At 48.0% G+C, this 15,468-nt stretch overlaps 1 protein-coding gene and 1 long non-coding RNA gene across 2 annotated transcripts; one reads left to right on the forward strand and one right to left on the reverse strand.

Annotated features, from left to right (window-relative positions):
• Positions 1 to 3,404: 3,404 nt before the first annotated feature.
• LOC307210518 lies at positions 3,405 to 7,589 on the forward strand. The gene is made up of 2 exons (XR_013836050.1): positions 3,405 to 4,477; positions 4,847 to 7,589. It is a non-coding gene; the product is annotated as an uncharacterized lncRNA (long non-coding RNA).
• On the reverse strand, positions 7,421 to 14,463 carry ATP5F1B (ATP synthase F1 subunit beta). The gene is made up of 10 exons (XM_079966388.1): positions 14,297 to 14,463; positions 12,567 to 12,749; positions 11,738 to 11,912; positions 10,883 to 11,004; positions 10,414 to 10,598; positions 9,875 to 10,033; positions 9,085 to 9,207; positions 8,556 to 8,768; positions 8,161 to 8,362; positions 7,421 to 7,656 (listed from the first exon to the last, which is right to left on the reverse strand). The coding sequence occupies exons 1-10, from the start codon at positions 14,430 to 14,432 to the stop codon at positions 7,562 to 7,564; spliced, it is 1,593 nt and encodes a 530-aa protein (XP_079822514.1). The 5' UTR covers positions 14,433 to 14,463; the 3' UTR covers positions 7,421 to 7,561.
• Between the last annotated feature and the right edge of the window lie 1,005 nt (positions 14,464 to 15,468).

Consider the following 15,468-nt stretch of genomic DNA (forward strand, 5'->3'; position numbering starts at 1 on the left):
GGCTCTTGGGGGCTTTTCCTGCCTGCCTCCCCCCTGCATTCGCTCCATAAGACGCACACACATTTCCCCTTACTTCTTAGGAGGGGAAAAGTGTGTCTTATGGAGCAAAAAATACGGTATTTTAAATGAAAGGTCACATTCTAGTCATGTAAAAACACGCTGATTCCCGGACCGTCCGCGGGCCGGATTTAGAAGGCGTTTGGGATGGATCTGGCCCCCGGGCCTTAGTTTGCCTACCCATGGTTAAAGTCATCCATATTGGTGGCCAAATTCTGTCATTTAACTATGTGCTTGTTTTGTGAAGAAACACCTCCTTTTGCCTGTTCTGAATCTCCCAACATTCACCTTCAGAACATGTCCCCGAGCACTAGAATGATGAAAAAGTAAAGTTTCTCCCTATCCACTGCTCTGTACACCCAGCGCATAGTTTTAGACCAGCCTTTCTCAACCTTGGGTTCCTAGATTGTTGCTGGACTACAACTCCCATCATCCATAGGCGGCAGGGACAATAGTCGTGGATGATGGGATTGGTAGTCCAGCAACATCTGGGACCCCAAGGTTGAGAAAGGCTGTCTTAGACACTTCTCTCATATTCCCTTTCCATGCGCAACTGAAAAGCCCCCAATGGCTGAACAAATGTCCCCCGTTCTCCCCACAAATGGCATATATGTGTCAAGGGGTGGGGGGAAAAGACAACATCTCTTTTCACCTAGCGCAAACAATTAAGTAGCTTGTGCCAGCCCCAGCAGCCAGAAACATGTTGCTCACAGCCAAATGCAATTTTCCATGCCATTTCCCGCATGACAAGAAAGGGAGTAATTAGCAGAGGACAGATTTCTGTTCCACCTCCCCCCCTTCTAGATGAGGACTTCGGAAGCTGGCGCTGGAAAGCCCAGATGTTGCTTTTCCTCTTTTCTGTTCAGCTGCACTGGAGACAGAGCACTCTGACCTCTTCCCATTGATCGGCCTCACACAGGCCTCATCATCTGGCTAATTAAAGGGGAGTGGAGGCAGGATAGCACCACGTGGCAAGGCTCTCCTGCAGTAATAGACCAGGCATTTCCCGGTGACAAAGCAGGCAAGGCTGGAGGTTGCTTTTCTTCTTTTTTTTTGCTGCCTGCCCTGGTGGTTAGCAGCTTCCCAAGCGAGCGGCTTCCCACGCAGGAAGAGGTTGTTTTTTTCTTTCTTTTTTAAGATCTGCGCAAAGCTTCCAATCCTTTTAGCAGGGAGAAGAAAAAAGACCTCTCTTTGAACCAATGCAAGCTTCTGCATCTCCGTGGCTGGCTCTTGGGCGGTGTGTGTGTGTGTGTGTGTGTGTGTGTGTGTGTGTGTGTGGCATATACACCAATGACGCCAGAGGCAAAGAACAGCAGCAGCAGGGCGTTGGGCTGCATGCAGGTTCTACGTAGGGAGAAGGAAAAAGCGAATTCAACATTTTGCACCAACACGAACCAAATCTGCATCAACCAGACAATAGCGGCAGTGGTACAGGGGGGAGCAACTAAATTAAAGGACGAGGCAGCTGGAACTGCTACTGGCATGAGCCATGACTTTTGGAACTTGTGCCTGAGCTTGCTTTTCCCTCTCTCCTATTCCCCTTTTCCTCCTGCGTCATGGCTTTTTAGATTATAAAGCCAGAGGACAGGGTCGGTCTCAGCACTGATTTCCGTAAGCTTTTTTGGCTAAAGGGGGGTGTCAGTCCTGTAAATAACATGCTAAAAAGTCTGATTGCATGCATAGGAAGCTGCCTCCTGCCATGGCATACTACAGTTGTACCCCGGGTTAAGTACCATATTTTTCGCTCCATACGGTGTACCTACTTTTTTTTGGGGGGGGGATTAAAGAAAAAAATATATGCGGCTCTTGGGGGCTTTTGCGGGAGGTGGGGGAAGTGAGTAAAGGTAAAGGTAAAGGTACCCCTGCCCGTACGGGCCAGTCTTGACAGACTCTGGGGTTGTGCGCCCATCTCACTTAAGAGGCCAGGGGCCAGCGCTGTCCGGAGACACTTCCGGGTCACGTGGCCAGCGTGACATCGCTGCTCTGGCGAGCCAGAGCCGCACACGGAAACGCCGTTTACCTTCCCGCTGGTAAGCGGTCCCTATTTATCTACTTGCACCCGGAGGTGCTTTCGAACTGCTAGGTTGGCAGGCGCTGGGACCGAGCAGCAGGAGCGCACCCCGCCGCAGGGATTCGAACCGCCGACCTTTTGATCGGCAAGTCCTAGGCGCTGAGGCTTTAACCCACAGCGCCACCTGCGTCCCTGGGGGAAGTGAGAGAGCCTTGCAAAAGCCAGGGATAGCCGCGTGAAGCCTTCCCAGGGCAACAGGATGAAGGCTCCCCGCTGCCCTGCAGAGGCTTCCCGGGCTACCCCAGAGCTGCTTGACCCAAAGAGCCTTTCTGCTGCTCCCCGACCTTCTCCTTGGGGAAAGCCACCGCCAGCCCCAAAGAGCAGGTCGGGGAGCAGCTGCTCCCAGAGCTTGTCGGGGCTGGTGGGGGAAGCCTGGGTTTCCGCCCCCCCCCCAGCCCCAGGGACCACACATTTGCTCCATACGATGCAGACATTTCCCTTAGATTTTAAGAGGGGAAAAGTGTGTCTTATGGAGCGAAAAATACGGTACTTAATTCGTTCCGGAGGTCCGTTCTTAACCTGAAACCGTTCTTAACCTGAAGCACCACTTTAGCTAATGGGGCCTCCCGCTGCTGCCGCGTCGCCAGAGCACAATTTCTATTCTCATCCTGAAGCAAAGTTCTTAACCCGAGGTACTATTTCTGGGTTAGTGGAGTCTGTAACCTGAAGCGTCTGTAACCTGAAGCGTAGGTAACCCAAGGTACCAGTCTATTTGTTTTTCAGGCTGGTGTATCCTAGGCTTTTACACCACTCGCAACCTGATCATTTTTTTAACTGAGAATGCCAGGGGTTGAATGTTCCACCTTTGGCAATCCAAGCAAGTGCAGGTGTTTTACTTTTAGTTTACAGAAAGGATAAAAGATGTGTGTGTGTAAAGGAGGCTGATGAAACTGCGAACGGAGAGATTCAAGAACTTTCTTGCACTCCCACCGATTATACAAGAGCCCAGGATTATGCCAGTCAAGTTGATTTGCAACAGGTTCAAGAACAGAGAAACAAATGCTTCTTCACAGGCCACATAATAAACTTGTGGAACTGCTTATTGTTAAGAAGTGGTGGTGACTATTAATGTAGGGATGGTTCCGAAAAAGCAGTAGGGAGATTCATGAAAGATAAGGCTATGCACACTAATGGGCCATGGTATTTGTTGTTGTTTAGTCGTGTCCGATTCTTCGTGACCCCCTGGACCAGAGCACGCCAGGCACTCCTGTCTTTCACTGCCTCCTGCAGTTTGGTCAAACTCATGCTGGTAGCTTCGAGAACACTGTCCAACCATCTTGTCCTCTGTCGTCTCCTTTTCCTTGTGCCCTCAATCCTTCCCAACATCAGGGTCTTTTCCAGGGAGGCTTCTCTTCTCATGAGGTGGCCAAAGTATTGGAGCCTCAGCTTCAGGATCTGTCCTTCCAGTGAGCACTCAGGGCTGAATTCCTTCAGAATGGATAGATTTGATCTTCTTGCAGTCCATGGGATTCTGAAGAGTCTCCTCCAGCATCATAATTCAAAAGCATCAATTCTTCGGCGATCAGCCTTCTTTACCAAATCCTGGGAACACTCCAATCCTGGGAACACTCCAGTGGGAGAGGACTGTTGCCCCCAACCCCTGGTCTTCTGCTTTCCAGAGGCATCCTTAAGTTCTGCACAAGCCTATTATTACCGGTGTGTTTGTTTGTGCTTCCTTCTTTTAGAGTGGTGCTTTTAGTGTTTGACTGGGTAGTTGCAACATTGCCTTTGCGTATTCCTTGTTAGTAGCATTGAACTTCAGCGGAAACATGAGATACAGATGTTTTAAATCAGGCTTCCCCAACCTGGTGCTTCCCATCTGTTTTAAATCATTACTCCTGTCTGCCTCAGCCAGTGCTGTGCAGCTTGGAAAATTTAGATATACAGAAACGAAACATCTGGAGGACACCACACTGGGGAAGGCTGCTTTAAATGAACAAAACCACTTTGCATAAATGGTCCCAACGTGCTTACGTTAGCTAGTTTTGCTTAATGTATTCTGCTTCTACTGCTCATGGGGAGGAATAAAGAGGAAAAGCATAGCCCTGAAAGCTCAGAGTACTGGAAATACTCTTAAACCTCTCCTTTGAGATTTCCACAAATATTAGCCACATGGGTTCAGGTCTGTCTTTTCAGGCTTAAGGGCTTTAGAGTCGCTGTGTAAAATATACTTAGAAGGCAGCTCCAATCCTACGCATATTTACTTTGAAGCAAGAGTACTTTTGTTTCAGTACTGATGCTTTAAAGCAGACTGTAAATGGCAAATGAGAAAACCTGCCCAGGGGTGTTCATAACTCTAGAAATAGCCCCGATAGAATCCAGCTATGCATGCCCCTATGCAGGACGCAGGTGGCGCTGTGGGTTAAAGCCTCAGCGCCTAGGACTTGCCGATCGAAAGGTCGGCGGTTCGAATCCCTGCGGCGGGGTGCGCTCCCGCTGCTCGGTCCCAGCGCCTGCCAACCTAGCAGTTCGAAAGCACCTCCGGGTGCAAGTAGATAAATAGGGACCGCTTACCAGCAGGAAGGTAAACGGCGTTTCCGTGTGCGGCTCTGGCTCGCCAGAGCAGCGATGTCACGCTGGCCACGTGACCCGGAAGTGTCTCCGGACAGCGCTGGCCCCTGGCCTCTTAAGTGAGATGGGCGCACAACCCTAGAGTCTGTCAAGACTGGCCCATACGGGCAGGGGTACCTTTACCTTTACCTTTAATGCCGGCCTAAGCAAAGACCCAGTTATTGCAGTGATGTCTCATTGCAGCCACAAGGGGGCACTCTGAAACAGGCCCATTGCAAATGTACCGTAGGCCCTACCTGCTCAGGAGCAAGTTAAAGGGTAAAGGGACCCCTGACCATTAGGTCCAGTCGTGGCCGACTCTGGGGTTGCAGCGCTCATCTTGCTTTATTGGCTGAAGGAGCCGGTGTACAGCTTCCGGGTCATGTGGCCAGCATGACTAAGCCGCTTCTGGTGAACCAGAGCAGCGCACGGAAATGCCATTTACCTTCCCGCCAGAGTGGTACCTATTTATCTACTTGCACTATGATGTGCTTTTGAACTGCTAGGTTGGCAGGAGCAGAGACCAAGCTCACCCCGTTGCGGGGATTCGAACCGCCGACCTTCTGATCGGCAAGTCCTAGGCTCTGTGGTTTAACCCACAGCGCCACCCACGTCCCATGAGCAAGTTATGATAAAGATAACCTCAACCACACAAGCAACGGTTTTTTATTTTTAAAATGGTGACCAGAGGCAATCTGCAACCTGCGCTCTCACTCCTGCCAGCAGATTGAAAATGGAGCAGTAAGATGGTGAAATTGCCAATAGAGCGATTACATATCCCAAGGGCTTCATCTGAATTAATAACACATCACTTGCACACCACAGCAATCATGACTTCTTTCCAGTGCAACAAAGCTTATTAATACATTTCAACATCTTTTAAGTGAGCTCCTGGCACTACCAAGATGCAGGGTTACCAGCCTTCAAGACAAAATGAATTGGCATCTGTCTTGTCTCAGTAGACAAGAGTGCACCTTTGGGTGTGAAGCCAAGCTGCAGAAAGGCTGATACAGGAGACATGTTTTGTTGCAGTTGGGGCAAGATGAAGGCATCAACAAGAGGTTAAAAAGCTGCTTTGAAGCAAGCACTAACCCCATAGTTTGATCTTTTAGAATAAAAAAATAAAAATAAATATCTTCTCTTTAGCCTCCTTCCTTCTCTTTTCCTTCCTCTTTTAAAAAGCTGTATAAACCACTTATTGGCTGGATCATTGGTGTAACTTAACTTGAGTGTTTTAGGTTTTTATTAAAAGAGGCAGCCAGGGAAAAGGGTGGAGCAAGGGCTGGAAGATACATGGAAATTGCTGGGCAATGTGGTTCTCCATTCTTGCTACCGAAGTGTTGCAAGAACCTTTTGATGCTTTAACATTTGATAGCATCCCACTTGATTTTTCTGGAACGCAGTAGCTGCTCTGCAAAGTACAGCTCCTTTCCGATACGGTATCATTAGCTGTGGTTTAAGAATAAAAAATGTTATGGTGGGGAGGGAGGGCAAGACCAGATGGAAAAGTCTCAGTGCACACATACTACTGTAGCATAGAAACTGCAGCAAGCTTATGTACAGGGCTGTAGCACACCATGATTTTTAGAGGAACAGCCTTCCATTAACATTAAGGATAACATGAGATCCTACTTAAATTACATCCAGCTTACTCTGTCTTAAGAATGTAGGCAGTTTGTTTCCTTCAGTTACCACTGATCTTAAGTCTGAAAGAAGTGTCTAGAAACCACTATGTGTCCTACAAGTTTGTAACGTGCGAGGGACGTTAAAGGTAAAGGTAAAGGTACCCCTGCCCGTACGGGCCAGCGCTGTCCGGAGACACTTCCGGGTCACGTGGCCAGCGTGACATCGCTGCTCTGGCGAGCCAGAGCCGCACACGGAAACGCCGTTTACCTTCCCGCTGGTAAGCGGTCCCTATTTATCTACTTGCACCCGGAGGTGCTTTCGAACTGCTAGGTTGGCAGACGCTGGGACCGAGCAGCGGGAGCGCACCCCGCCGCAGGGATTCGAACCGCCAACCTTTCGATCGGCAAGTCCTAGGCACTGAGGCTTTAACCCACAGTGCCACCTGCGTCCCGCGAGGGACGTTAGGGAGCACTTAAAGGCACACGCAACCTACTCTCAGCCCATTGAGATTTCTTATATATACTTGCTAGACTTGATGCTGCTTGCAACAGGCAAAATATGCTAGCTCTTCTATTTGTAGTGAGGCCAGTAGTTCTTTTTTGACTGACTAGGCTTACTATATATCTAATCAAGTTGTAAATTCAAGTATGTGAGGAGTTACACTTTCCCCTTCATCTGGCCAGATCATCTACTACCTACTAGATGCCAAGGCAAGCAGAAGCCTACTAAGAATATCTGGATTTTTCTGCTGCTACTGATCACAAGATAAGTGCACATCCAATAAAAGTTGTACCACTCAGGATAAATGGGATAGAATAAGGTCCGCCGCATATTCTGGTTTCATTTTGGAAGCTGCAATGAAATAACCATCATGTTTATCTAGTAATAAAGACATTCAGAAAACGGCTAAGATTGAAGAGGCATTTTAGGCCTCGTCTCCAGGGAATTTGAGCTTGCAGATGAGTAACTGGCTGCATGCCAGCACATTAATCTTAGGAATGAGCAGGTCTACTGTTGGGGAAATGACAAACAGCAGTTAAGGGGCAGAGAGAGTCAGCAAGCTACAGCAGAAGTGCTATTACCTCCCACGTCACCACTTGCAACATGACATGCCACTTCTATGATCTCACCAGAAGTTTTATTGAAAACTTTAAATACTTTGCAGACATGTTACACGACTTCCCAGTTGGGAACCTGGACAATATGAACCAATGGAGAGTTTGATGCAGAACAATTTCCCCCTCAGCCACAGACTCATTAGTGCTCTTCAGCCAGCTTCTCAGCCTTTGCCACAGCTTCCTCAATAGGCCCCACCAAGTAGAAAGCCTGCTCAGGGAGGTGGTCATACTCTCCTGCAAAGGAAAAGAGATGCAGCAAGTCAGACAATGAACTGTTCAGGAAAAGCAGCAGATTGGCAAACTTGTTTCTGGGCAGCATAAAGTGCTGACATGCAGATCTGCCCAGATCCCTTTTTGGGGTTTCCTTCCATGCTACGGAGGACAGAAGTGGTAAATCAGTATGAACTGGCAGGAGCCACCTGCAAGCCCATTGCAGAGGGCCATTTATGATTACCCCAATTACCATAAATTGGGTGCAAGTGCAAACTGCTGACATTGTATAGCTGAAGGTGTGGAATGCTCTCCCCAGGGATTATACCTTCATTATACACCCTTAGAAACGAGGTAAAAATGTTCCCCTTCAAACAGGCTGATTGATCTCTTATACCCTTTAAATGTGTTTGTGGGAAAGGGAAGGATTGTTTTGTTCTTTTATTATGTACTTTTGTGTTTATTCTGTGAACTGCCCCAATATCTTTGGACGAATTTAATAAATAAAATACCAGGATAACTTCTTACCTGCCAGGATCGCTTGGAAGCCCTTGATGGTTTCCTTTAGGGGTACCAGCTTGCCTGCATGGCCAGTGAAAACTTCAGCAACCTGGAAGGGCTGGGACAGAAACCTCTGAATTTTACGGGCACGAGCCACGGTAAGCTTATCCTCTTCAGACAACTCATCCATACCCAAAATAGCAATGATGTCCTGGAGGGACTTGTAGTCCTAGAAAGAACACAGGCATGTGACCAAAAGGCACCCTGAAGGAGAACAGGCCATGCACCAAATCTACATTCTGCCTTTTGAACAGCCATTGGTACTACCAGTGAGGGTAAAGTTTATTGGCACAAACTTCTGCAGAGATTACTTTTTGCACATGAGATATTAAGTAATTGTGTGCCTAATCCACCCTCCTCACCTGCAAAATCTTTTGCACCCCACGGGCCACATCATAATGCTCCTGCCCCACGATATTGGGATCCATGATACGAGAGGTGGAATCGAGAGGGTCCACAGCTGGGTAAATGCCCAATTCAGCAATGGCGCGAGACAACACAGTGGTGGCATCCAAGTGGGCAAATGTAGTCGCAGGGGCTGGATCAGTTAAGTCATCAGCTGGTACGTAAATAGCCTGTGAAGAGAAAAGGCTTACTATAGTGCCATATTGCATATGCAAGCACTGCTCTGCCTCCTTTCTTTTAGCAAATGTTTTGTGCCACTGGGGAAGTGGTAATTCTGTATTGATCTGTTTTGGATGTTGTATGTGATGCCAATAAAAGGTTTGATGATGATGACTTTAAATGTTAACCATCTGAAGGAAGAAAAACAGCTGTGTTGGATCAAGGGGGAGAGCAACTGGATGAAGTTTGTTATTAAACAAAGCACACAGTGAACTTCGTGGGCAGTTCTGCCATCCTTAGAGAGGGACTTGTTTTAACAGTTGTTACCTGCACAGATGTGATAGATCCCTTGCGAGTTGTTGTGATTCTCTCTTGCATGGTACCCATATCAGTTGCTAGAGTAGGCTGGTACCCCACAGCTGAGGGAATTCTGCCCAGCAAGGCAGACACCTGGAAGAGAAGAAATGTGCAGTAATTGAACACCAGTGTGGCTGACAAATATAAGATCTTCTAGGTAAAGGTAAAGGGACCCCTGACCATTAGGTCCAGTCGTGACCGACTCTGGGGTTGCGGCGCTCATCTCGCTTTATTGGCCGAGGGAGCCGGCGTACAGCTTCCGGGTCATGTGGGCAGCATGACTAAGCCGCTTCTGGCGAACCAGAGCAGCGCACAAAAACGCCGTTTACCTTCGCGCTGGAGCGGTACCTATTTATCTACTTGCACTTTGAGGTGCTTTTGAACTGCTAGGTTGGCAAGAGCAGGGACAGAGCAACAGAAGCTCACCCCATTGCGGGGATTCGAACCGCTGACCTTCTGATCGGCAAGTACTAGGCTCTGTGGACTATTTACATACCTGATTTTTACACACGACTGGCAAGAGCTGTAATCGGTTTTTCAAGCAGGCAGGAAACGAGTATGGCAAAAAACAGAGGTCCTAACAGGAAGAAGGCACCGAGAACTAGAAATTTCTGCCTTCAAGGGATAGGGGATCCTAAATATACCTGGAGACATCCAACACTCAGGACAGAAACTCACATTTTTTAAAGACTGAGGACTTCTCACTAGCAAGCTTAATTGAAGCTTCTGATGGAGGGTGACCTAGGACATCCAGCCTTACCTCAGATCCAGCTTGTGTGAAACGGAAAATGTTGTCAATGAAGAGCAGTACATCTTGACCTTCCTGGTCCCTGAAATATTCAGCCACGGTCAATCCAGTTAAAGCAACCCTGGCCCGAGCACCAGGTGGCTCATTCATCTGTCCGTAAACAAGTGCGACCTGAAGGATAAAGAGGGAATTCATTCTGGGTAGAAAGTTTCTATGCCCCTCATCAGCCCCTCCCAGGTCACACCAAGGTAGCTTCAAATGACATATAAAAGTATTTCCTCCAAAGGCAGGCTCTTGCTACTACAAATGTTAACAAGAATGCCTCTTCAGCCTGTGTACTTCAGTAATTCTGTTAGCTTCCTATGAGCATTTGGCGCAAAGGTCCAGACTAGATATTTAGAATTCTATAGACTAGTCTCAAACACAGCAACCAATTTCTGGTGAAAGCAACAAAATTCCCTTTCGAGATGGCAGGTAAAGTCAACCAATACTGAATTCTTGGGGCCTAGATTAGTCCCTTCCCACCTCCGTAGCCTGAATAGCTTGCTCACCTTGGATGTGGTATCCTTCAAGTTGATGACTCCAGATTCAATCATTTCATGGTACAAATCATTGCCTTCACGAGTTCTTTCCCCAACACCAGCAAACACTGAGTAGCCACCATGGGCTTTGGCAACATTGTTGATAAGCTCCATGATCAGTACTGTCTTGCCGACACCAGCACCACCAAACAGCCCTGGGAAAGAAAGTCAGTTTAGTATTCAGCCTTTGATTATGCACCCTCTATCATTCTCCTCCTTTTCCTTCTCAGAAATAAGAGTGGCTTCAGCAATATCAGAAGAACGAAAGTCATAAATTTACTCATCAGTGAAGGAAAGAAAGTCGTTGTCAGGATTTTAGGTTCTAACTGCCTAATGGAAGAGGAACACAAATTGTTGGGGCAGGAAACTTGGGCATTTAAGGCACTGACCACCCTACCCCAGATAGAACCTATTCCACATGGGTCCTCTGGTAACTTACCAATTTTACCACCTTTGGCATATGGTGCAAGGAGATCTACAACTTTAATGCCAGTCACAAGGATTTCTTGCTCAACACTCATCTCAACAAACTCTGGTGCTTCAGCATGAATAGCAGCAAGTCTGCGAAAGGAAGGAAGAAAGAAAAAAGACAGTTGGCCACACATTATGAAAAAGTGTGCTCTTATATTGGGTATTCACAAAGTGTTCACCAATAATTCTCATACCCAGGCTCCAGTTTGGTATTCACACACTGTGCCTGCTTTAGGCCAAGAAGTCTGCAACACCATGGTTTCATTTGTGTTTTAATCATAGAAAAACTGTCTAGTTTTAGTTCAGTAAGAGTTGGAGCAGAAAAAGCAGGATTTGAAATCTATACACTAAGTTGCATAAGAAAAATGCAGTATCTAAAATATGTATTTTGAACAAAACTTTATTTTAGATTAAGTTTATTTTCATTTTCTAGCATGGAGTGCTAAAACTTATGTGTCAGCAATAGTAATATGTTATACAGGAACTGCTCCACAGCTGCACAGTTAGCATGCTGCTATTAATATGGTTTATAATTTAGAACTGCATTGCTTAGGCTAGCTCTTAATGGAAAGAAAATGCTGTCCAGAACTTCTAAGAACTGCGAAGTTAAAGAATGATCATGAAAGAAATAACTGCTGGCATAGCTTCTGCCATAAAATTCTCCATACCCTCATAAACAGTAGGGGTGCTCTGCTATCTAAGCTCAACAGTTGAACATGAAGACAGCAAGAGCTCTATTAAACTGAAAATACACTAATTAACATGCTTTTGCTACCAGCCTATGAATGGTTGCCTATCATTTAACCATCAGATTCACACTTACTGTTTGGTTGTTATTGGGCCTCTTTCATCAATTGGCTCTCCAATCACATTCATGATTCTGCCAAGGGTCTCAGGTCCTACAGGAATTCTGATGGGTGCACCAGAGTCCAAAACTTTTTGGCCTCTCACCAAGCCTTCAGTACCATCCATAGCAATGGTACGAACCGTATTCTCGCCTACAATGGAGAACAAACTTTGTAAGTTGCATTTCTCTCTAAGCCCGATGAGTGCAAACACATTTCAATATTTAGAGGGGGAAAATACTCCGTGTTAATCCTCTGTGGTAAATTGCTAAAGGAAGCTTCACTTCTGTTTGAGAATGACATAAACATTGGGCATGGAAACAATGTACTTTCCATTTAACATACACAGAGAAGAGAGCTAAAATTCAGTACATTGCGTTAACAATCTTATGACTGAAAAAACACTTCAGTAAAGATGTATTTCAAGATTAGAACATTAAAGCTCATTACAATCAGATATCAAGGTCAAGATGGAAAGGCAAGGGATCTCTGTGTTTGAGAATTTCAAATAGGTAATCTGCTCCTTATTGTGTTGGGCCATAAAATGCCAGTGCCCTCAGAAACGCCTACATTCTCCTGGGTTGGTGACTGGTAAGTAAAATTGGGCCACAACACTGACCAATGCCACCAGTCAACACGGCCCTGTGTCCAGTTACCTTCTGGTTAGCAGTGGATTTAAGATTCCTTCTCAGATCATAAATATGGCTTCAGCAAGCTCAGAAGAACGAAAGTCATTTTACTGATCATCAAGGAAGGAAGAGTTAAAACATGACTAGAGAATAGCCAAGGAATACAAATGGTGCTTACCTAAGTGCTGTGCTACCTCCAGCACCAGCCGTGTATCTCTGCCTTGCACCTCAAGTGCATTGAGGATCGGTGGCAGGGCATCATCGAACTGGACATCCACCACAGCACCAATGACTGCCACAATGCGCCCAGTGGCCACTCCAGCTTTAGCTGCAGGAGCCGCCTGTGCAGCATAGTTCCGGCCTAGAGGACAACCATGGCAGACATGACGATTAAGCGGTTATCACAGAGTATTTCCCCACCCACTAGGCTGCAAAGGAAGCAAATGTGACAGGAGTTAGCTCAAGACTCCCACCCTTTTGGCCTGGAGAACCTGCTGAATCAAGGAGAACTTCAGGCTGTGACCTTGTAACCCTCATTCCCAACTCCTTGAGGTTACCAGTGTGAGACTAAGTAGAGAACAAACTGCTCCCAAGCACAAAACATGGATCCCTTTATACACCCATGAGCCAGTTTCCAGCTACAGAGACCCTCCACTCCAGCAATATATGCCTTTTCTACTTGTCTCCCTGTACACTGCACTCTGCAAGGAAGCTCTCTCTATGCTGGCCTAGTTGAGTCCAGCACTGGCAACCCAGACCCACCTCCCTCACTACTCCAGGAGCAAACCCCCCCCCCCACTTTCTGGCATAACCTTCCCTTAAAGCAGCGGTTCTCAACCTGTGGGTCTCCCCAGATGTTGTTGGACTACAACTCCCATCATCCCTGAGCTCTGGCCTTGCTAGCTAGGGGTGATGGGAGTTGTAGTTCAACATCATCGGGTGACCCACAGGTTGAGAAAGGCTGCCTTAAAGGCCAGGCCCCTTCATACCGGCCACCTTGTCGAAGGTGAAAACAGAGGCACTAGTCTCGCGTGCTTTGGAAACTCTTGCACACCAAGGACCAGCCCTTTACCACCGCCACCCCGACACCCTGCGGAAGCCTTTCCCCATCGCCATCTTCTTCGTCGGCTCCCCTGCAACAACCTCCGCTGTTAAAACAGGCCACCTTCGCTTCCCAGGTCCAAAAAAACCCCGATCCTTGCCTGGGGCCACGCGTCGCGTGAAAGGGCAGCCTTGCGCTCTCACGTCCACGGGGCTTTCGCGTGCACGCTTCCCCAACCGAAGCGCTAGGATTCCTACGTTAGAAATGCCTCCGAACGATGGTTGCTGGGAGGGGGCCCCGTGTCCTGTATTGGGAGGGGGGGGCACAGATGCGTGTCGTCCCTCCCAAACCCGCAAGAGATAAGTATAACATTTAAGGTAGCAGGTAAAAAGGATTTGGACAGAAACACCGCGGATGTTAAGACCGGGAAGTCAAAATGCTGCGGGAATATTGCGAATTGAATTTGTTAAATTGTATGAAAATCAATTAAAATTTACGACAAAAAAGGAACGCGGCCGTGGGCTAAGTGGGGCTCATCCAGAGGAGCCTCTTATGTTTTCCCTCCCTAATAATAATAATAATTTTATATTTAGATCCCGACCATCTAGCTGGGTTTCCCCAGCCACTTTGGAAAGCTTACAGCGCGCTATATAAGAACATAATAAAAAGCCTGACTGCAGAGATTTGACTTAAGCCAGCAGAAAAGGCCCTGCAGCCTGAAAGGCAGCTCCTCCCGCCGCAGAGGAGCAGATTTGCCGGGTGCGAGCCCCGCAGGCCCACGCCGCCCTGGCAGCGCTTCACACCCGCCACTAGGCCCCAAGGTGACCCCGCCCTCGGGCGCCTTCCCTCGCCCTCCGCTCACTCACGGGCCTCGGTGGCAGCTGAGGCGACCCCGCCGCGGAGCTTCAGGAGGTCCTGGAGCGGGCTCGGCGCGCTCCGCACGCCCCGCCGCAGCAGGGAGGCGGCCGAAGAGGCGCAGCAGCGACCCGCGAAGCCCAACATGGCGGCCACCGGCTGACTGAAAGAGCAACCGCCGCCGACAGCCTCAGTCAGCTCCGGCTGAAGGGTGGGATGGCGCCGTCCGAGTCGGCTATTGGCCGGGGAGTGTTCGGCTCCCTGAAGCTTATTGGGTCAGCTGCCTTGTCACTCACCCGCTGGAGCAATCGCTGGGTGGGAAGGGCTAAGCGAGAGGGGAGGTGCCATGGGGGAATGTGCCCAGTTAGTAAGTAGCCTATTGGGCCAGGGATCTGCTCTTTATCACTATAGCTCTCCGCTACAGGCTAGAGCCGACGCCTTTCAAGGAAACCCGGCTTGATCATTGTTCGGAATTGTGGAAGTTCCCGCCCTTACGGATATGAGTAGTCAAAGGGAAGGCGGGTTTAACTTTTAAGCGTATACCAAAGAGACTGGATTGAGCACGTGTCCCAGATTTGCCCTTGCTTTAAACTGGAAATTTTCAACATTTTATTAGGTCGAAGGGCCACCAGTAAAAGTGAACCAGTAATTTCAGATTCCAATTACCGTAAGTTTGATATAAATGCACGTGTATCTGCAAGAAAGGCTGTGATCCTATTTGAACACACTGATTTGTATGCATGTAAGCGACGCGGGTGGCGCTGTGGTCTAAACCACAGAGCCTAGGGCTTGCCGATCGGGAAGGTCGGAGGTTCAAATTCCCACAATGGGGTGAGGTCCCGTTGTTCCGTCCCAGCTCCTGCCCACCTAACAGTTCGAAAGCACATCAAAGTGCAAGTAGATAAATAGTACCACTCTGGCAGGAAGGTAAACAGCGTTTCCGTGTGCTGCTTTGGTTTCGCCACATGACCCGGAAGCTGTATGTGGACAAATGCCGGCTCCCTCAGTAAAGCAAGATGAGCGCCGCAACCCCAGAGTTGTCCACGACTGGACCTAATGGTCAGGGGTATCTTTACCTTTTTAAGGCTGCACATGTGTATTTCCAGGTTGATTTGCCTAAGAATGTCTGTTACATTTGTACTGCATCCTTCCTCCAAGGGTGTTAGGCTGCCACAGATCAATT

The sequence above is a fragment of the Podarcis cretensis genome (genome assembly GCF_951804945.1).
Source record: "Podarcis cretensis genome assembly, chromosome: 2".
Taxonomy (NCBI): Eukaryota; Metazoa; Chordata; class Lepidosauria; order Squamata; family Lacertidae; genus Podarcis; species Podarcis cretensis.

Coding starts and splice junctions, on each gene's coding strand:
- ATP5F1B (XM_079966388.1), bottom strand. CDS start 14,432: ATGTTGGGCTTCGCGGGTCGCTGCTGCGCCTCTTCGGCCGCCTCCCTG. Junction 8,363..8,555: donor GGGTGCAAAAGATTTTGCAG/GTGAGGAGGGTG, acceptor TGTTCTTTCTAG/GACTACAAGTCCCTCCAGGA. Junction 7,657..8,160: donor CTTCCAAGCGATCCTGGCAG/GTAAGAAGTTAT, acceptor TTTCCTTTGCAG/GAGAGTATGACCACCTCCCT.